General features: G+C 39.9%; 2 protein-coding genes across 8 annotated transcripts in view; one reads left to right on the top strand and one right to left on the bottom strand.

Annotated features, from left to right (window-relative positions):
* Nucleotides 1-687: 687 nt before the first annotated feature.
* LOC139178377 (sterile alpha motif domain-containing protein 1-like) lies at nt 688-10,990 on the bottom strand. The gene is made up of 3 exons (XM_070776001.1): nt 10,870-10,990; nt 9,253-10,601; nt 688-8,719 (listed from the first exon to the last, which is right to left on the bottom strand). Exons 1-2 carry the CDS (start codon nt 10,988-10,990, stop codon nt 9,595-9,597), a joined length of 1,128 nt encoding a protein of 375 aa, XP_070632102.1. The 3' UTR covers nt 688-8,719; nt 9,253-9,594.
* UBE3A (ubiquitin protein ligase E3A) overlaps nt 10,306-21,552 on the top strand; it is a 95,192-nt gene continuing 83,945 nt past the window's right edge. For 5 of the 7 annotated variants that reach the window (XM_070774980.1, XM_070774982.1, XM_070774977.1 and 2 more), the window contains exon 1: nt 10,308-10,444. The gene's annotated coding sequence lies outside the window, so the exon portion shown is untranslated. Of the gene's footprint in view, nt 10,445-21,552 lie in introns of all 7 variants that reach the window. The other 2 variants (XM_070774983.1, XM_070774979.1) reach the window with 1 other exon arrangement.

Genomic DNA, 21,552 nt, shown 5'->3' with positions numbered 1-21,552 from the left:
CTGCCCGCCAATACAGGAGATGTGGAATTGCTCCTGGGGTTGGGAAGATCCCCTGGAGGAGGACATGGCAACTCCAGTATTCTTGCCTGGACAATCCCATGGACAGAGGAACCTAGCGGGCTACAGTCTGTAGGATTGCACAGAGTTGGACACGACTGAAGCGACCTAGCACAAGTATGAGGCACTGAGCCAAGTCCTGAGCAACACACTGTATCTTAAATCATTACAATATCATCAGTTTTATAGATGAAAACTTGAAGTGTAAAGAAGATAAGCAACTGGTCCCAAATCACACAATCAGAATTGAGTTCTGCAAGGGAACAGGGGCAGAGCAGGCCAGCTGAGGCTTTCAGAAGCCCTGTTTGAACTGAACAGTATGGAAAAGGAGGGACAAGGAGCTTTCTGTTCAGGTAGCAATTTAAAAATACTCTTCTTACAATACTTTTAGGAACTAATGAATAAAAAGTGATGACTGGAAAATTGAGAAAACATTTCAATGAAACATATTTTTGAAATTCTAAAAATTTATCTTTGTCTTCTGGGAAAGCAGACACACACACACACACACACACACACACACACAACTGGATTTATACCCTAGCTCTACTAGGTTTTAGGCATGGAACATCAACATGTTATTTATTTTAAGCTCAATTACCTAATCCATGAAATGTATAATATCAAAGATTGTTGTCAGAATTATTATGATTTATTTAAGAAACTAGCATTTAATGGGTGCACAAATGAAATTTGTGGAAATAAATTCATTTCAGCAACTTTGCATTAAGTATTGAAATAACAGTTGCAATCAGTATCATGCTTAGCAGGAATTATTAGGTTGGTGCAAAAGTAATTGCAGTTATGCTTTGTTGAACTTTGCTGTTTGATATTGGAATACATTCTTAAATAAATGCGGTTATACTTAGATCATTTTAATGCACACTTCTTGCTTTATGCTTTTTTTGCTGATGACTTTTTACTTGTTGTGTATTATATATGTATTTTAGACTTGGGAAATGTTAGACAAAAAGCAAATTTGAGCAATTTTCTTATTCAAGTTCAAAATGAGTTGTAAAGCAGCAGAGACAATTTGCAATATCAACAACACATTTGGCCCAGGAACTGCTAATGAATATACAGTGCAGTGGTGGTTCAAGAAGTTTTGCAAAGTATATAAGGCCCTCCAAGATGAGGAGCACAGTGGCTGCCATCAGAAGTTGATAACAATCAGTTGAGAGGATCATCGAAACTGAGCCTCTTACAACTAACTACAGGAGAAGTTGCCGAAGAACTCAATGTCAACCATTCTAAGGTCATTCGGCATTTGAAGTAAATTGGAAAGGTGAAAAAGCTTGATAAATGGGTGTCTCATGAGCTGACTGGAAATCAAAAAAAGTCATCCTTTTGAAGTGTTGTCTTCTCTTATTCTATGCAACGAGTTTCCCGATTGGATTGTGACGTGCGATGAAAAGTGGATTTTATATGACAATCAGTGATGACCACCTCGGTAGTTGGAGTGAGAAGAAGCTCCAAAGCACTTTCTAATGCCAAAAAAATGTGGGGTTTTTGCACCCAAAAATGATCATGGTCACTGCTTAGTGGTCTGCTGCTGGTCTAATCAACCACATCTTTCTGAATCCCAGTGAAACCATTAGGCCTGAGAAGAATGCTCAGCAAATTAATGAGGTACATGGAAAACTGCAATTCCTGCAGCCAGCATTGGTCAACAGAAAAGGCCCAATTCTGCATGACCAATGCCCAACTGCATGTCACACAACCAACATTTCAAAGTTTGAATGAATCAGGCTATGACATTTTGCCTCATCCTCTAATTCACCTGACCTCTTTCCGACTAGTTCTTCAAGCATCTTGACAAGTTTTGGCAGGGAAAATGCTTGCACAACCAACAGGAGGCAGAAAATGCTTTCCAAGAGTTTGTTGACTTTCAAAGCATGGATTTTTATGATACAGGAATAAGCTTATTTCTTGTTGGCAAAAGTGTGTTTGTAATGGTTCCTATTTTGTTATGGTTCCTCATTGTAATGGTTCCTATTTTGATTATTATAATAAAGATGCATTTGAGCCTATTTACAATAAATTACAAACTGAAACTACAATTATGTTTGCACCAATGTAATAAAAAAGAAGCAATATAAAATATTTCATGTCATGAATAATATCTACATTACTATCTCATAAAAACTTTGTCTTTTTATAAGGATGGTTTGCTGTCACAAAACAAAACTAAAAACAACCAAAAGAAGGCAAGTTTTGTTTCAAGCAATACCAAAAAAAAATCCAATAGTAAATTTTTATCATTTTGGTGATTTTGTATTCTGTTGTTAGAGTCAAGCAAGAATAAAAATTATTGCTTATCAATTGCAAACTATATTCATGATTCTTACCTTGCTAGATATTTTTAGTTGAGGTTCCCCCCCAAACCAGTAAGTACAGTTGTCTGCACTATTTTTAATAACAAAGATTTTATTTAACCAGTGTTTTCCTTTGATATAAAAAATTATTAGAGTTCCTGTAAGAATCAGTATATCTTAAAAATGGTATTAGAGATAGAATTCAGTGTGAATGCAGCAACCACCATTTAATCAAACTCCTCTTTTCCAGCTACTCTCCAGTTGGGTAAGGCAGGCAAAAAGACTGAAATGACCACAGTCAAAGCATGATTTAATGACTTCCAGGTTCTTGCTTGAATGACTTCTTAAGTAGTCTTAGATACATCTGCAGTCAGGGAAAATTAGTGGTTGAATAAGTTGCAGATTTAAGAGAATTGTGTAAGTTTGGATGTCCCTGGTGGTCTAGTGGCTGGGAGTCTGAGCTCCCAGTGCAGGCTGCCCTGGTCAGGGAATGCACGTGCTGCCACAGAGACCCTGCATGCAGCAACTAAAAATGGAAGAGTTGAGAGCTGGAAGTAAGACCTGACACCGTCAGATAAATTTAAAAAAGAATTTTGTGGGTTATCTTGTTCACTATCTTATTTTTATACATAATATTAAGGTCCTGAAAGTTTAAAGACTTATATTGTTGCTTACGTAGTTGCTGGAGTTCACAAGTTAAAACATCTTACAATAAATTTGCCTGATTTTTCTGTCCCCACTAAATTGTACAGGCAGACAGCTCTGCACCTTGTATCTCTGCTTGACTCAACTGAAAAGCAAAATATGCAAAGATACACTACTTTACCATACATTAGCTCATTCATTCAAACACTTCTTGAGGACGTGCCAAGTTTCAGCTACTGAGATACACACTGGGAACAAAAAGGAAGCCAAAGGGACTCTCCTCTCTCAAGGAACTTGAGTGGAGATAGAACTGTAAGCACAGCACAGCATGATTGTGCAAAGTGACATGATAGGAAGAACTGGTGTGAGCAACAATCCCACCTGAAAATGTTAGAGAGGCTTCTCAGAGGAGGTGCTTGGAGTTGTCTACAAGAACAAACTGCAGGCAAAAGGGCTCCAAATGACTCTCAAGTTTGTATCACTTCAGGAAGTATCCATGAGGGGAGTGGAAGGAAATAGGGCTAGGAGGCAGGCCCCATCTCCAGTAGGCCTTGTTCTTGGAGTTTGAACACTTTTCAGAAGGCTATGAAGAGCCACTGATATATTCAAGCAAGGGAGCATTAAGATCCACGTTTCTTTAAAAAACATTCCATCTACATGTATATGTATGGCTGAGCCCCTTTGCTATCCATCTGAAACTATCATACATTGTGTGATATGTATAGCTAATTGGCTATACTTCAATATAAAATAAAAGTTAAACAAAAATTCCATGATGAGGAGCTTTTTTCCCATCTAGGAAAGTACTATATCAGCATTGTGTTAGGGCTACAATAATAATAAGATAAGATGTCCCTGCCGTTGTAACCCTTCTGAAGCTTATATTCTGGTTCAAGTAAGAAACACTAAGGGTCTAAATTATGGTAGCAGCAGTGGAAGGAAATGGATGTTATGATAATAATAATGATATTATTATTGAATGGATAATGAATAACAATGAATAACAATAATAGTGACTACTACCATTTATTGAGCACTTCCCATATGCTAGGCACGAAACACTTCACAGGTACTGTCCCTGTTCACTCTCCACAGTAGCCTGATGAGGCTACTACCATTTTTCCTACTTCACTGATAAGGAAACAGAGAGATTAATTGAATATTTAATTAAAGTCTTTATATTTGGTAAGTGGCAGTACTGGGATTTCCATGGGATAATAAAAAGCTCATCTTTATTGAGCTTATACTACGTACCCACTCATTCTAGGTGCTTTTATGTATATTAACATTTAATCCTCATGACAACCCCATCTTACAGATAAGAGACCCAAATCAGAGAGGGGTTTATGATTTTAGTCAGCATTTTTGCAGTTGTTAATAAATTGTGAGCCTATGCTCTTAACCACTTTGCTACGCTAATTCTAAAACCAATGTGTTAAGGCACATATAACTTTGCTTCCTAATTGCCTGCAGAGTGAGGAAGAGAAAGTCTGCTGCTGCTGCTGCTGCTGCTGCTGCTGCTGCTGCTGCTAAGTCACTTCAGTCATGTCCGACTCTGTGCGACCCCATAGACCGCAGCCTACCAGGCTCCCCCATCCCTGGGATTCTCCAGGCAAGAACACTGGAGTGGGTTGCCATTTCCTTCTCCAATGCATCAAAGTGAAAAGTGAAAGTGAAGTCACTCAGTCATGTCTGACTCGTAGCGACCCCATGAACTGCAGCCTACCAGGCTCCTCCATCCATGGTATTTTCCAGGCAAGAGTATTGGAGTGGGTTGCCACTGCCTTCTCGGAAGAGAAAGTCTAGTATTACTAATATTATGATTGGGGACTACCACAGATGGTGGAGTCATCAATCAAGTCAGGGAATGTAGGATGATTTCGTTTCATTCAACCCTAACTACAGATGCCTACATTCAGCTGCTTCCTTGATTTCATTTGGATATAAGGATACAAAGATAGCTGCAGTGAAAGGTATCTAGAGTAACCATGGCTTATTACAGGGTTAGGAACTCACACCAAAGTTCACACTGGTATACAAGTTGTGACTCAAAATCCTTGGGGCCCATCCTATTGCTCTAGCTCACAACCCTACCACACTCCAACCATCAGAAATGGACAGAGAGAAAGGAGCATCTCATTTCTTTTACAGTATGATTGTGAAGTTGCTCACATCATTTCTGCTCACACCCCACTAGCCAGAACAGTGACACAGCTACACCTACAGAGTTTATTATAGGAAACCATGGATCTGGCCAGGTGTGCTACTATCATGGATGAAGAGGAGAGTGCACTTTAGGGGCCAACTAGCAATCACTCTGTACTGCAGACATACAGGCATCTCAAATTTAACATTTTAAAAAACCAATTCCTGCTTATTCTTCCAAAACCCTCTTTTCTTCACAATTATCCACATCTCAGTGAATGAAGGAAAATGGGGCACAGTCAGCAGTTTGATTTCAGATGTGAATGAATGTGAGGTGAATGTAGGACATTCAGTACAAATTTCCAATAAGCAGTTGAAGATAGATGTCTGAAGTTTCTGAGTGAGGTCAGTGTCCAAGATTCAGACTCGGATTTCTGACTGACATATGTGATCTCTGGTGGCTCATTCAGTCAAGAATCTTCCTGCAATGCAGAAGACCTGGGTTTGATCCCTGGGTCAGGAAGATCCCTGGAGAAAGGAATGGCAACCCACTCCAGTATTCTTGCCAGAATTCCATGGACAGAGGAGTCTGGTGGGCTACAGTCCATGGGGTTGCACAGAGTTGGACACAACTGAGCAAGCACTCATGCACACACACAGAATATACATAAACAAGTTTTGTGAGCAACTGTGTAAAAATGGTGGGTCAAGAGTATCAAAAGCAGAGAAGACTAGCATTCTGTAAAGAAGATTTGAGAAGGAGTAATCTAAGACACAGGAGAAGAGGATGGAGATCTCAGCATGATGGAATCAAAGGAGCAGTTTCCAGTAGATTAGCAATGTGGAAGGTTGCAAAGAGGTCAGATACCATGAAAACTGAAAAGCAACTTTTAAATTTGGTCATTGTGCCATTACTGACATAAATACAAGCAATATATATAGTAAAATGGGAGCAAATACTACATTTCAGTAGTTGAAGAGGGACTTGGAAGCAAACGGCAATCTGATAGCTCTTCCAAAATGAACAAAGTTAAGAGGAGAATTAATGAATAAGAGAAGGAATTAATAGGAGAGGGATTAAGTCTTGAGACGCACATAACTCCCATATACATTAGCTCTAGAAAGGAAGAAGAATGGCTCGTGCTTTAAGACAGAAGATCAAGGGAAATGCAAATTTGGGTAATCTATAGGAACAAAGGTGAACGAGTGAAGGAGTTTATGCCTGGAGTCTGTAATGATAAACGGTCACTACTGCTAGTACTAAGCACTACAATTTGCTGAGCACTTGTCCTGTCAGGCAATGGTCTTCACAGTATTTTGCTACAACAGTTTCTTAAATATGGAGAGCTACTGTCAGGAAGCAACAGTTAGAACTGGACATGGAACAGACTGGTTCCAAATAGGAAAAGGAGTACGTCAAGGCTGTATGTTTGTCACCCTGCTTATTTAACTTATATGCAGAGTACATCATGAGAAATGCTGGGCTGGAAGAAGCACAAGCTGGAATCAAGATTGCCGGGAGAAATACCAATAACCTCAGATATGCAGATGACACCACCCTTATGGCAGACAGTGAAGAGGAACTTAAAGCCTCTTGATGAAAGTGAAAGAGGAGAGTGAAAAAGTTGGCTTAAAGCTCAACATTCAGAAAACAAAGATCATGGCACCTGGTCCCATCACTTCATGGGAAATAGATGGGGAAACAGTGGGAACAATGTCAGACAAAATCACTGCAGATGGTGACTGCAGCCATGAAATTAAAAGATGCTTACTCCTTGGAAGGAAAATTATGACCAACCTAGATAGCATATTCAAAAGCAGAGACATTACTTTGTCAACAAAGTCCATCTAGTCAAGGCTATGGTTTTTCCTGTGGTCATGTATGGATGTGAGAGTTGGACTGTGAAGAAAGCTGAGTGCCGAAGAATTGATGCTTTTGAACTGTGGTGTTGGAGAAGACTCTTGAGAGTCCCTTGGACTGCAAGGAGATCCAACCAGTCCATTCTGAAGGAGATCAGCCCTGGGATTTCTTTGGAAGGAATGAATCTGAAGCTGAAACTCCAGTACTTTGGCCACCTCATGTGAAGAGTTGACTCATTGGAAAAGACTCTAATGCTGGGAGGGATTGGGGGCAGGAGGATAAGGGGACAGAGGATGAGATGGCTGGATGGCATCACTGACTCGATGGACGTGAGTCTGAATGAACTCCGGGAGTTGGTGATGGACAGGGAGGCCTGGCATGCTGCGATTCATGTGGTCGCAAAGAGTTGGAAACGACTGAGCGACTCAACTGAACTGAACTCGTATACTGAAACCCTAGTCTTTTTCTACAGTTGTGTGTGTAACATTTTGATGTAACCTAAATATAGCAACAGTAACTTTCATCCCACTGTATCTGACCATTTTTTGTTCTATTCTTTCAGCTTCCTCCTGATCCCAGAGGCATGCTAGGGAATAAAAAATTGTCTATGCATTTTGATTCATCTGTTGTGACTCACATCAAAAAGAAATTCTGAGCACCAAAACGGCCATTTAAAAAAAAAACACAAAACTTCATCAGCAATCTAGAGCAAACTTTCATAAAAACTGTTGGGTTATTTTGAAAAAAAATGTCATTTTACTGGTGTGATTTCCTCTTGGACTGTGAGTTCTTGAGGGCAAGGATAGGGATTGTTGATCTTTTATTGTTTTCAAAGCCTGGCACAGATCTTGGTAAACAGTAGAAGTTCAAAGTTTGTTAAAGGAATTAATGAGCTATATGAAAAAAAATTAAACCGCTCCTTTAACTTTACACTGAAATGGGAAACTTGGAAACTACTGGGTCTCATTTTGCGTAGAATAGTCAAACAAATTTATTACTTAACTTAGTAGGTAGTAAGTTGTTTTCCTGGGAAAACATACCTGAAGGAAAATATGGGTCTGACTTGGGAAAAAATTTATTCATAAAATCTGATATATATGGAGATGGAACACTATTAGGATTCTAAGGATTCCTGACAAAGTTCATGTTGCTAATTTCTACCAGCAAAATTTTTTATTTTTTTTTCTTTTTTTACTTTACAATATTGTATTGGTTTTGCCATACATCAACAAATTTTTGAAATTTGAAAATGAACAAGGCAAAGAGTACAGTGGGTTTTTGAAGTAAGTCTGACATAGGTAAGAATGCCTATTTAATATTAACAAGCTAAAAGGGCTATATTTCTCCAGATTCCAAGGAGGAATTGGGATCCTTTTTGATCTTAGTAAAGAATCAGCATTTAAGACATTTAACTAAGAGCAGGTTTCTCTTGTCTTTAATTTTCTTGGAACTCAGGGTTTTCTGCCATGTTTGATATACTTATTATTTTTAGACTTACATTTCATTTATTTAATTTTTACTTAACAGGAAATAGAATTGCTAAAAGAATCTTCACATGCTAGATATTGTAGTAACATTTTAATGCCATCTTTAAAATTTTTCATTTGCCTATTTTGATAACATGCAAAGATAAATCCTTGACACTAATTTTAACTAGTCTCGCCCATAAAACATAGCTGAGTTTCCAAATGCGAATCTGTAATTGAAAGAAATGAAAAAAGAATAAGGAACGAAGTTAAAATTGGACACGACTTAACACTGTCATTTATCATTAGTTATTTCAGAATGGGCTTCCCTGGTGAATTATTCCTTAATAATTTAAAATTCCACTAGATTATTTTTCTTTTTTTGTTGGGAAGCAGTATGTGTGTGTGTATACATATATATATGATTCTATAAAAGATGGTCTAAGAATGACAGTTAAATTCACTACTATATATGGCTGTTGACATACAAAGTTTGAATACTAGATAAAAAGGATTTTTGCTGGTAATACAGAATTTTATGGACTTAGCAGCAGAAGCTGCAAACCTTAAGACTAAATTGTTAGTGACCCCATTATAGCTTTGCTAATAAGGGCTTCAGAGCCCTAACTCAAGACGCACGGCTTTACATGGATTCAGTCAAACAGATCAGAATTAGCCTGTATCCAGCTGGGGTCAATCAAGGGGCCACTTTCTCTTTATCGACAATCTATGGAATGTCAAAATTGCAAGAGACAGGTTTTACCTTCCCGTAAACTAGTGACACACGGTTTGCAGGCAAAAGTCCTAAGCAGATGACCTTGGTCCCTTGAAAGAAAGCTGGTCCGCACTCTCGGCCTACTACTGCAATGTTTACAAAAGCAACTCAAAGCACAAAGGGGTCGGGGTCGGCGACCTAGACTATGAAGGGCTCTGTCCCACTGTGAGGTTGGCAGCTACCAAAACCGCTTGGCGAAATTTCAGAAGCGATTTCCCAACAAAATCGGGAACGTCCAACTTCAAGCACGTTTCCTGGTTAGATAGAGGGCTCCAGGGGATGTCCCAAGTGTACCGCCTGCTTTCTGTCAGGGAACAGACCGCAGGGGCTTTAAAGAGGAACTGCCCCCTCTCCTCGGTGCAAAGATGGCAACCGTCCCTGGTGGGACTGCGAGGAGCAGCCAGCGAGCCACTTCCCTTTCCCAGCCGCCTTTGCGCTGCGACGACGGCAAGCAGGAAGGGGGCGGAGCCGACGATTTGGGGCGGAGTAGAGCGCAGCGCCCTCCCGCGCGCGCCCCGGCTCCGCCCCGCGCCCCTGCGTCCAGGCAGGGAGCCCTCGCCGGGCCAGGAGGTGCGCGCTGGCTGCCGGGATACTCGGCCCGCCCAGCCAGTCCTCCCGGCTTGCGCTGCGGCCGCGAGATCCGCGTTTTTTCCAAGATGGTGGCGCTCGGCTCGGGGTGACTGCAGGAGAGGTAGAGCCCGACTCGCCTTCGCGAGAGCATCGACACAGCGCCCTCCGCTCACTTGCGCACCCCGCCTCTGCGTAGCCCTCCGCCGGCTCGGGCGCTCGCCATCCGCCGCCGCGCCGACTTGCGCTTCGCTTTTGCCGACGGGCGCTGAACCCGCGGGCGGCGGCGCCTCCCTCGGCTCCTCCGATCCTTACAGGAGGGCCCCTCTGCGCTCGCTCTGAGCCCCGCAGGCGGGCCCTGTGACCCCCGGTGCGGACGGACAGCGGTGGAGCGGCGGCGGGCGGCGGGCGCGGGGCTTTTTGCGGCCGCTGCGCCCCCTTTCCCGGTCTCGGACTCCGGAGAACGAAGCGCGGGTCCCGCATGAGCGCCGGCGGTGGCGGCAGCGACAGGGAACGAGGCGGTGGCGGGCGGAGGCGGCGGGCGAGGGCGACGACAACCAGCGAGGCGGCCGCTGCTGCGGGGGCCGTGGCCCAGGCGCGGGGGCGACGACAGGTCAGTGCGGCCGAGGACGGCCTGCGCCGGGGAGGACGGGCCCGGGCCGGCGGCGCCCGCTTTGTCCCCGCGGCCGCCCGAGTGCCCTGCGGGGCCGGCCCCGGTGAGGGCAGGGACGCCCGCCGCCTCCGGGGCGGGTGCGCAGGGCGCGCGCGGTCTGGAGAGGCCGGTGCCAGGACTAGGCCTCTTTCTGCCCGCCGCGGCGGCCGCCGTGACTGTCAGTCCTGGCTGGGCGCCGCCGGAGGGAGGGTTTCGTCGCCCGAGAGGACGCGAGCGGGCCCGGGGCGGGGCGTGCGGGCAGTCGGTAGGTGGCCCTTCTCCGAGCGGGCTCGCCCCTCCGGCCCGGGCCCAGGGCTACGGGCCGGCTGGCCTCCTCCGCCCTAGGGGAGCTCTGACTCTGGCCGTTTTCGGGGTTTGGGCCTTACGGGTGAAGAAGTGTTTAGATGTGTGGTTTGGCGGGTTGGGGTTTTTGGGGGGTGGACTCTTGGGGAGGGAGGGCGAATGAAGTGGTAAATCAAGCGTAAGGATTGTGTCCTCAGAACTCATCGCGATTCTGAAATTAAACCTGAGCTACTGGGTTTGCTGGAAACATTAAATGCAAACCTTCAGCGCCCCCCCCCCCTCCCCCGCCCCGCTTTTTTTCCAGTTGTGAAAATAAAAGGGACTCGTAATGGTGTTGGAGGGTTTTGCTGTTAATGCGACAGACGTTTTAGTTTTAGTCCATAAAATTGTTAAAAGTAATTTTAATATGGACGCTGTTTGGTTAGTCTTAGGATCTTTGAAAGATAATTTAGTTTCCGAATTTTTTTGAAAAATCTTGTGCACATGTTAAAAAATAATTACAAAGCCTGTTTGGTATTATACTTAGTAAGTGGTTAGGGTGCTGCTGAAAAGGTAAATTAATGGCATATGGGGGATTTACAGTCCAAAGTTACTTTCCATCAATCAGAAGGGAATTCGGGTATGACCCATAATTTCGGATCATTCCACTGTCTGCAATATTGAAGAAAAGGAAATTACTCCAGATTTTTGGCGGGGGCGTGAGGGGGGGGGCGCGGAGAAGGGAGGTTTAAATGGAAATGACCTAAACTTCAGAAGTGCACCTGTTAAAAAGTTTCCTGTGAAATGCACTTGAAGTACCCAGTAAATCATGTCAAATGAATTGGACAAGAAGGATGAGAAGTGTTTATCTCACACCTCTTGACTAGTAAGTACCCTTACCTAAGAGATTGTTTTGTAAACCACGTGAAAAAGTTTAGGAAGATAAAAAGAAGTGGAAATAACTTTAGAATTAGATCCTGCTTATAAATCTGAGCTACATATCACATTTTTAATGAAATGAATATTAATGATGGTGCTGATAAAGCCCTAAGAATGACCAGAACCCCGTTAAGCTGGTCATCATGACAGAACAGAAACAAGAGGTGGCTTCAAGAAATAATGATGTCTGTTTATAAAGTTACAATGTAAACTATGAAAGTCTTACTGTGTCAGTATTTGCTAACTAGCATTAATGTGGTTAGTAGCATGTACACCATCCTCTGACATTGCTGGGTTACTGAGGAGTTTTAGCTTTACACAGAGATGCAAATTACAATATTGTAATTCCTTTTCACAAGTTTTATGAGCTACTTTTCTTTCATATTTCTTAAATTTGCCGGGTTTTTTTTTTTTTTTTTCATGTTTCAAAAAATAACTTGTGTAGTCAGTCAGAAGTGAAAGGAAGATACTTTGTCATCCCACTTGCCCAGCCCATTTAACAGGATTTATTGGGTGCCTAACTGGTGTCTCTGACATGTAACATTTAATCAGTTTTATTCCCCACACTATAGATCGTTTCTAAATGACTCTTCCACTCTCCCCTCCAAAAACAGTCCTCTCTCCCCTTAAATATTTGGAGTAATTTATTGTTTCTCTCAATATGCAGTCAGTGGAATAATCCAAAACTTTGGATCAAAACCTACATTTTTCAACCTGAGCACTTGAAATGGTACTTACAAGTAAGTTTCTGTTTTCTTAAATGATTGCTTGTTATGTTCTTCAGTCATGTTTTGCCCTTTTGTTTAGACCAATACTTGTATAGGTCAAAATGTAGAAACATGACATTAAGTACATATGCAGCTATTAAAAAATTTTCTTATTTTTATGAAGACAGATTTTCAGAAGTGATTTTTTTTTTCAGTTAAAATGCTTGGGTAAAGTCTTAGATGCTCTTTTCATGATGATTCAGGACAACAAAGGTTTGGCTGATTTTGGCAGTCCGTGCTCTCTCTCCACTACAAATGTAAAGTCTAAAAACCAAAGACCTTATGGTGTGTATAGTGAAAATAGCTTTGGAATTAGATCCTGCTTCTGATTCTGGCTTTCTCTAGTTGTCTGACACTTAACAAGTGACTTAATTTTGAGGTGCAAGTTTTGTCATCTGTAAAATGGGGTGGTGAAGCTTAGAGTTGTGAGGGTTAAAGTACGTGAAATGCCCATCACATAGGCACATGGAAGTAATATCCTTTGACGTCTTCCTGCTCAGTTTTTCTAAATGTTTTTAAGTCACCTTATCTATAGTGGACTCTAGCATATTATCCTCTACATTGTTTTTCTTGCTCACTGGTTTTGAACTCAGTCTTTAAGGGCAAGGACTCCTGTTGTTTACCAGGGAGTGTGTGACCAGAGTATGGGTGACTTAGTTATCAGTAAATAGTTAGCTAACATTTATTAGGCATCTACTGTGGCTACTCTGAGCTGAGCTAGGTGTAAGGACTATAAAGACAAGACTTATGTCTCTGTCTTTTGAAAGTGCGCAGTCCTAGTGACCTCCTCCACATAACACCATGTTTTGTGCAAGTCTGTCAAACAATGGAACTGCATTCTCCTGGCGCCCTTCTAATCCTTCGGCAGGTCTGTGGACTCAACGCCTCCTCCTCCCAGCTCTTTTCTAAAGAATATTGCTGCACTCCTTCCTTTATATACTGTCTTGTCACATGTTAGATTCTTCATATTTCAGTCCTAATCCTCCACTCCAATCTGGCACATAGTGTGTGAGTGTGTGTGTGTGTGTGTGTGTGTGTATGTATAAAGAAAATAAACTTACTTTGGCAGTTGCCTGTTTGTACTCTGGTATTTTTCTGAGATGATTGTCATTCTGTCATCTGGTTATAAATTCATAGGAGTTGTAGGCCTGAAAGTGAAAGTCACTCAGGTGTATCTGATTCTTTGCAACCCCATGGATTATACAGTCCATGGAGTTCTCCAGGCCAGAATACTGGAGTGAGTAGCCTTTCCCTTCTCTAGGGGATCTTCCCAACCCAGGGATCAAACCCAGGTCTCCACAATTGGAGGCGGATTCTTTACCAGCTGAGCCACAAGGGAGACCCAAGAATACTGGAGTGGGTAGCCTATCCCTTCTCCAGGGGATCTTCCGGACCCAGGAATCGAACCGGGGTCTCCTGCATTGCAGGTGGATTCTTTACCAACTGAGCTATCGGGGAAGCCCATTGTAGGCCTAAGTGGGGCTATTCTTGTTTTATACATGAGGAAATTGAATTGCAGACCTTTAAAATGATTTTCTTAAAGTCACCAGGTGGCAGAGCCAGGGCACATTTTGAGCCTCTGGACCCTAGTTCAGGACTCTGCACACAATGGTACTGTTTTGTCCTGTCTGTTGGGAGGAGTGTTAAACTTGGCTTTGAGAATACTCACCCACCTTTTTGCAGTTACATGTTTTGTATAATAGAGTTGACTCATTGGAAAAGACTCTGATGCTGGGAGGGATTGGGGGCAAGAGGAGAAGGGGACGACAGAGGATGAGATGGCTGGATGGCATCACTGACTCGATGGACGTGAGTCTCAGTGAACTCCGGGAATTGGTGATGGACAAGGAGGCCTGGCGTGCTGTGATTCATGGGGTTGCAAAGAGACGGACACGACTGAGCGACTGATCTGATCTGATATTAGTAGAATATCATACCATTAGTAGAATATCACTGCCCAAGTGGCATAGTGGTAAAGAATCTGCCTGCCAATGCAGGAGACCCAAGAAACAGGGGTTGGGAAGATGCCCTGGAGTAGGAAATAGCAACCCACTCCAGTATTCTTGCCTGGAAAATTCCATGGACTGAGGAGCCTGGCTGTCTACAGTCCATGGGGTCAACAATATGACAGCACACACACATGATATTAGTAGAAAACAGCCTTCAACAAGATGCCTTTTCTGACCATAGCAGTTACTGGAGGAAATGGGACTTTTTCTGATATAGGAAATAAAGAAAAATTGTAGTAAGTGGAAGTAGTGGTAATATACAAGCCTATATCCTATGTTCAAAATGTGCAATGTTTGAAATACTTAAAGATTCTAGTTAAACAGATTTTTAATGAGATGGCTTATTAATAAATACATGATAAATTTCTTTGCTAACTTTTCATTTAATCTCAGAAATGTCACTTACAGTGCTTTGATCTAAGTTATCTCTTATCTTTAACATGTAAATAGCATTATGGATAGGAAGTTAAAAGAAGATCATGAAGTACAGGTCTATTTGAAAAAGAAGTAAGGCTAGTATTTTCTTTTTTGACTACTACATTTTGCACATGAAATTTAGCTGATAGTTATTACTGCTTGATTCTAAGTCTTGTGACTGTGAACATCCTAAAATTATATATGAAATTCTAAGTGCTTCAGAGTCTCCACAGGTTCTATGAACGGAAGCTGTGGAGAACCATTGATGTGGAGGAAGAAACACTAAGTTTGGTGTCAGAAGATCGTGGGTTCATTCTTCTCTAATTTCCTAGTGGGTATGAACAAGCCATTTAGCATTCAAAGCCTTGGCTCTCCTGTCAAGTAAAGGTGATACTTGATTTGTTTCTGAGGGTTATGATTTTCAAATGAGATCATTCTTGAAAAAGTAGATTCATAACTACAAAGTGATCTTATAACTGAGTTAGTGATTTGCCCGAGAAAACAAGTTGATTAGTAATGGACAGGTGATTGGAACCTTGGTATATTTTCATGTTTTCTCTACTTAAATTTTTAACCTTTCCGTAGAAATATTATTTGGGGAAGTACTTAGTATGTGAATTTATTTTATATTTGGTAATACATTAGAAATAAACAGAAGATCTTAATAGTATTGTTAGTCCAAAGTCAAATCATTTCTGTAATTTGCTTTACTTTTGACCTCTCCTTTTGTGATAATAACAAGTGAATTATAAGGTTGACCTGAAAGAAAAAGTTTTGGAGACAGAATCTTACTGTGCTTTTACTCAATGGTTCTGTCCTTCCTCTTGGCGACTCTTTGGACTGAAGCCTGCCAAGGTCCTCTGTCCATGGAATTTTCCAGACAAGAATCCTGGAGTGGGTTGCGATTTCCTATTCCAATCTTCCTAGTGTCTTACTAGATAAGATTATCCCTGAAGTTCAGTTTTAGGAAAGCTGCTGGAATCTTCTGTCATATATGGATTGTAGAAGAGAATCCTATGTAAGACTTCACACATTAATTAAAGTCAGCATCTGTGCTGCAAATAAAGCATGAAGGTGGTGGTATAGGAGCTCTAAACACTTACACAAGTAGGATAAAACTCTTCTTTCAGTGAAACTCTTGGCTAGCCAGTGTGGAGAATACTGTGGTGACTTTTCTCTCATTGTGTTCCAGAAGTTGATCTTTTGTACCCGTTGGTATCAGTTGAGGTTAGTCAAGCACAGATCCCTTTATGTTACAGAAATAAAACATGAAACTTTTTTTGACCTCTTTGTGGTGTGTAGGCTTGTAGCTCTTTTTTAGTTCTTAATAGGTGCCCTTTTTACATAATTTCAGTAATTCAAAATTTCACATTTAAGAAAAGTAGTGCTGCACACAAATTATGTAGCTAGAGGCTGAATGAAGATGTTGCCAGTTACTTTACCCATGATTTTTCATTTGATAACTTTTGTCTCCTTGTATCAAAAAGAACAGGTTATCCATTTCAAGTTCAAGTAGACTTCTACCTCAGTGCCTTCCCTCTTTTTTTGTTTCTGGTTTGGTTGTGTTGGGTCTTCACTGCTGTGTGGCTTCTCTAGTTATGGTATGTGGGCTCTGGAGTGTGCAGGCTCTAGTTGTGGCACATGGACAGCAGCCTCCCTCTTGAACGTGAGAAGGTACTCTTAGAATTGCCCTTGTGACCTGTCAGAGTGCTATCATCAAAAAATCTACAAACAGTAAATGCTGCAGTGGGTGTGGAGAAAATTCTTGTACTGTTGGGAGGAATGTAAATTGATATAGCCACTATGGGGAGCAGTGTGGAGATTCCTTAAAAAACTAGGAATAAAACCATATGACCCAGCAATCCCACTACTAGGCATATACCCTGAGGAAACTAAAATTGAAAAAAGACACATGTGACCCAGTGTTCATTGCAGCCCTATTTACGGTAGCTAGGACGTGGAAGCAACCTAGAGGGCCATCAACAGATAAATGGATAAAGAAGCTGTGGTGCATATATACAATGGAATATTACTCAGCCATAAAAGGCACACATTTGAGTCAGTCCTAATGAGGTGGATGAACCTAGAGCCTATTATACAGAGTGAAGTAAGTCAGAAAGAGAAAAACAGTTATTGTATACTAAAGCATGTATTTGGAATCTAGAAAGATGGTACTGATGACCCTATTTGCAGAGCAGCAATGGAGACACAGATATTGAAAACAGACTTAGCGATGCAGCTTGGGGATGGGGGGAAAGGAAAGGGTGGGAGGTGTGGTGGAGAGAATCAGGTAGAAACGTTATTACCATACATAGCCAATGGGAATTTGCTGTGTGACTCAGGGAACTCTAATGGGGCTCTGTAACAACCTACAGGGCTGTAATGGGGAGGTGTATGTATTTATCCCATGCAGATGAGTTTTTACCCTGTTTTAAAACAGATATTCAAGTGGGCGGGGCATCGGTCAACCTATGGCTGATTCATGTTGATGTTTGATAGAAACCAGTGCAATACTGTAAAGCAATTATCTTTCAGTTAAAAAAAAATTGCCCTTGTGAGATACAGCCAATATGCTAACTCATTTATTTTTATATTCTTTGTGATGCAGAGTAAATCCTGAATTTTCCTTCCAAACATACAGACAAACATACAGACAGTACAGAGAATAATATAATGATTATGTGTGTACCCCTCTGTATGGACAAGTGTCACGTTTTGTCACTTCTTTGTACTCTCTAGCACCCTTTCTAAAAGTGATGTTCTTTACTTTCCTCTCAGATGATTGCTCTAGCACTGCAGATACCACTATAGGAATTTCTTCATACTTTCCAAAAAATACTTTATTAATCTCTTATATGTAAAGCGTAATTCTGTTCTTCGGAAGGGAAAGGATGAGATGCTCAGCAGTGTTTTCTATATAGAACTAATAGGTCACAGGGAGAAATGCAGGTTAATTTCCAGCTTATTACCTTGGTATTTTTTTTAGGAATTTTATTTATGGTGTGCCATGAATAAGGATACTAAATATTTACCTTTGCTAATAAGTTAAGTTTTTGTTTTGAGAATTAAAAACAAAAGGTGTCTTTTGAGCAGCTGTTATATTTGACATGTATACTGATGGATAAACCCTATTTCACACAAAGGATAATTAAATAAAATTTTTCTAGTTTTCTGAGGTGAGTTGTATTCTGTGTTGGTTATGGAAAACTATGCTGTTAAAGATAATCCAAATGTAGAGCTCTTTAGAAATGAGATGCTTTCCTAATTAGTGAAGCTGTCTCATTCATATTAAATTTTTTATACATTTTGCTGTGGCTATGAGAGAGTTTCTGTACTGCCCCTCACCCCCCATTCATATATTGAAATCCTAACACCCCTCCTCCTAACACCCCTGCTCACCCTGCTGCCATTGTGATGGCATTAAGTGGTGGGGGCCTTTGGGAGGTGATAAGGTTTTCAGAATGGAGCCCTTCTGATGGAATTAGTGCCATTTGAAAAACTCCAAAGAGCTCCTTCCCTTTTTCTGTCCTGTGAGGATATAGCCAGAAGACCATCATCTATGAAGCAGGAAGCTGATTCTCGCCAGATATCAAATCTGTTGGTGCTTTAATTTGGACTTCTGGCTCCAGAACTGTGAGAAATAAATTTCTGTTGTTTATACACCATCCAGTCTATGGTATTTTGTTAAATAAGCAGCCTAAATGGACTAGGGCATATTAAACATGTTTAAAGGATAGAAAAGGAAAATAGAAAATTAAATGGATAAAATTGGTAGCTAACATAGGGGTATATTGTGCTTGGTAAAATGGAACTGCTTCTTAAAAGTTGATATAATGTTGAAATTGAGAACATTTAAGTGTAATAGAAAAGCTGAACTGATGTTAGACTTCTATATACCTAAAACTAGATTTCTTCATTTAAAGTCTTCTATTTCTTTAAATTTAATTATTACCCAGTGTAGTATATTTCAAATTATCTTCAAAATGAAAAAGCAAAATCTTAGGGTTTCACTTAGTGAAGAGTCAATCTACTCCCTCCCTCTCAAAATTCCTCTTTGATCTTTTGGGTAGATGAAAGGTAGGGAGGGGTGAATTTAAAAATAGATGGTTCTCAGTTGGCAAATAGGTAGGTCACTTATCTCATCTGAAATTAAATGATTTATTTACTTATGGATTGAAAATTCGACATAAACAGTAAATATTTGCTCTTTTTCTTCATGTAATCTTCTAGATATTTCTAAGTATTGGATAAATGAACTACTTTATAGTTAGTTCAGGACTACTTTTAGATAGCTCTTGGGGCTAATAAACTCTAGGCTTCAGAACTTTTAAATAATTTTAAGTAAAGATGAACTAGAGGTCAGCCTGGGCTTGGGCCAGAGACCCACTTCACTGCCTGTGCTTGCCCTGAATTGACAAGGCATTTCTAGGAGGGTGTGTGTGTGTGCCTGCACCAGATTTTGAGAAATTGGAGCTGATCACTCTTCAGCCTACTAAGGTTTTCTTTCAAACAATTAAGATCTAATTCCTATATGTGCTTGTTTAGCTACCTACTGTGTTTAAAATGGCAATAATTTACAATAGTATTTATTTTGTGTTCTTATTCTAACATCTTTCCTTAGTTCTTTTTTTATAAAGGAAACAGATTAGATTAGGTGATCTCCAAGGTAATTTTCATCTTGGATATTATATGTTCACTTTGTTCTTTTTAAAATATATGTGTATATTTTAAAACATTTAAAACACAGTAAATAATAGAGCAAATATTCATTTACTCACCACTCAGAACTATAAATTATGCAAATTTTGATCCTTTGAGAAACAAATGCAGTCTTACATATTCACTTGTAGCCACCTCATGCCCAAGTCCTATTCTCTCTTTACCTAAGGTAATAATGATTCTGGGGTTCTTGAATTTCATACCCTTGTTTATACTTTTACTGTATATATGTACTTGTATCTGTGAATTATGTATGTGGTGTTGGATTTTGTGTTTTAAAATTTTTGCAAAGTGGTATTGTGTGTATATTTCAGTTTTTTATTTTTTTATTTTTTTTCCTATTTTTTGGCGTATGTATGTTGATACATGTAGCTCTAGTTTATTTAGTTTAACTGCTGTATAGTACTCCATTGTACAATATATCAAATATGTATGTCTCACTGTTAATGGATATTTGAGTTGTTTCCTTTTCTGCTGCAGTGCTGCAGTGATCATTGGTATACATTTCTTTGTGCATGTATTTCTTTATAGAAAGATTCATGGAAGTGAAACTGCTGGGAAATAGATTGTGAATATCTTTAACTTTACTAGATGTTGCTAAATTATTCTCTATAACGTCAGTATATGCTCATCAGCAGTATATGGACATTTCTTTTTCTAGTGTCCTAGCCTAACTTGAAATTGTCAGATTTTAACATTTTTGCAGATTTGATGGGTGTGAAATGATATCTCATTTTAATTTTAATTTGCCTGATTTATTAATTCTGGGTGCTGGATATATGGATATGAATTTATTACTATGTGTTTTAAATGTTTCATGAATTAATGTTTTAAAAGGAAAAAAGATACTGTTATACAACACTTAGGTTATAAAGGATCTTGGAGATCATCTCATCCAGCATTCTTAATTTATAATGCAGCCAGGAGAGTTAAGGTTAGTCATTAGAGTAATAATAACATAGAAAATGGTACTTATTATCCATTGTGATATTATCTTCTGGGATATAATATTTCAGTTTTTGAATTGAAGCTCATGAGACTTTTATGATTTCTGTTTTTATTGGATTTTAATTTTTTAATTTAATTAAAAATTTTAATTTTAATACTGTCTGCTAATCATTGAGAGGTTTTTGTTATTTATCTTTTTGCATTTAGGTCAGTCTGGGAAGAAGTTAGGAATCAGGTTTTTTTTTGTGTGTGTGTATGAAAAACTAGTATCAGCATTAAGCATTGGATCCTTTCCTCATTAATTTTATTTAGTATCACCTGTATCAGCTACCAAATGTTTGGGTTTGGTTTTAATTTATTTTATTTTCTTTAAGCACTGTTACTGCATTACTTTATTTCAAATAACTTTATATTAAGCTTTGAAATCTGTGAGTCAGAACTTACTCTTTTATTTTCAGAGCTGTTTTTCTTAGACTTTGATTCTTCCATAATCCATAACATATATGGAATAATATATATATGGAATATATATGGAATAAAATATTCCATAAGAATTTAAAACCAGTGTATCAAGTTTCTCTGGGGATATTATTGGGAAATGCATTGCGTATTAACTTGAGAATTGACATAGTATACATTGCCATTTATTTGTTGTGAATTTTACAGTTTTCTTTATATATTCTTTTTACACTTTACTGAATTTATTCCTAGATATTTGGTCTATGCATATTTAGGATTTTTTTTTTTCTATTACATTTGATCAGTGGTGGTGTTGATTTTGTAGCCATTAACTTGGGGGACCTCCCATCACTACTAATAGTTTGTAAGTCTTTCAGATTATTGTAAGCAACTGATTCTTTCTCCAGTGATCTTTTAAAAATACAAGTCTTATTTTGTTACTGTTTAAAATTATTTTGTGACTTTCTGTTGCTTTTAGAGTAAAATGGGAATCCTTAATTGATCTACAAGGTCCCATGAGATCTGGATT

This window comes from Bos indicus, chromosome 21 (assembly GCF_029378745.1).
Source record: "Bos indicus isolate NIAB-ARS_2022 breed Sahiwal x Tharparkar chromosome 21, NIAB-ARS_B.indTharparkar_mat_pri_1.0, whole genome shotgun sequence".
In the NCBI taxonomy this organism is placed as follows: Eukaryota; Metazoa; Chordata; class Mammalia; order Artiodactyla; family Bovidae; genus Bos; species Bos indicus.
The sequence above is the reverse complement of the archived record's forward strand: the minus strand, read 5'-3'. Positions and strand labels throughout refer to the sequence as shown.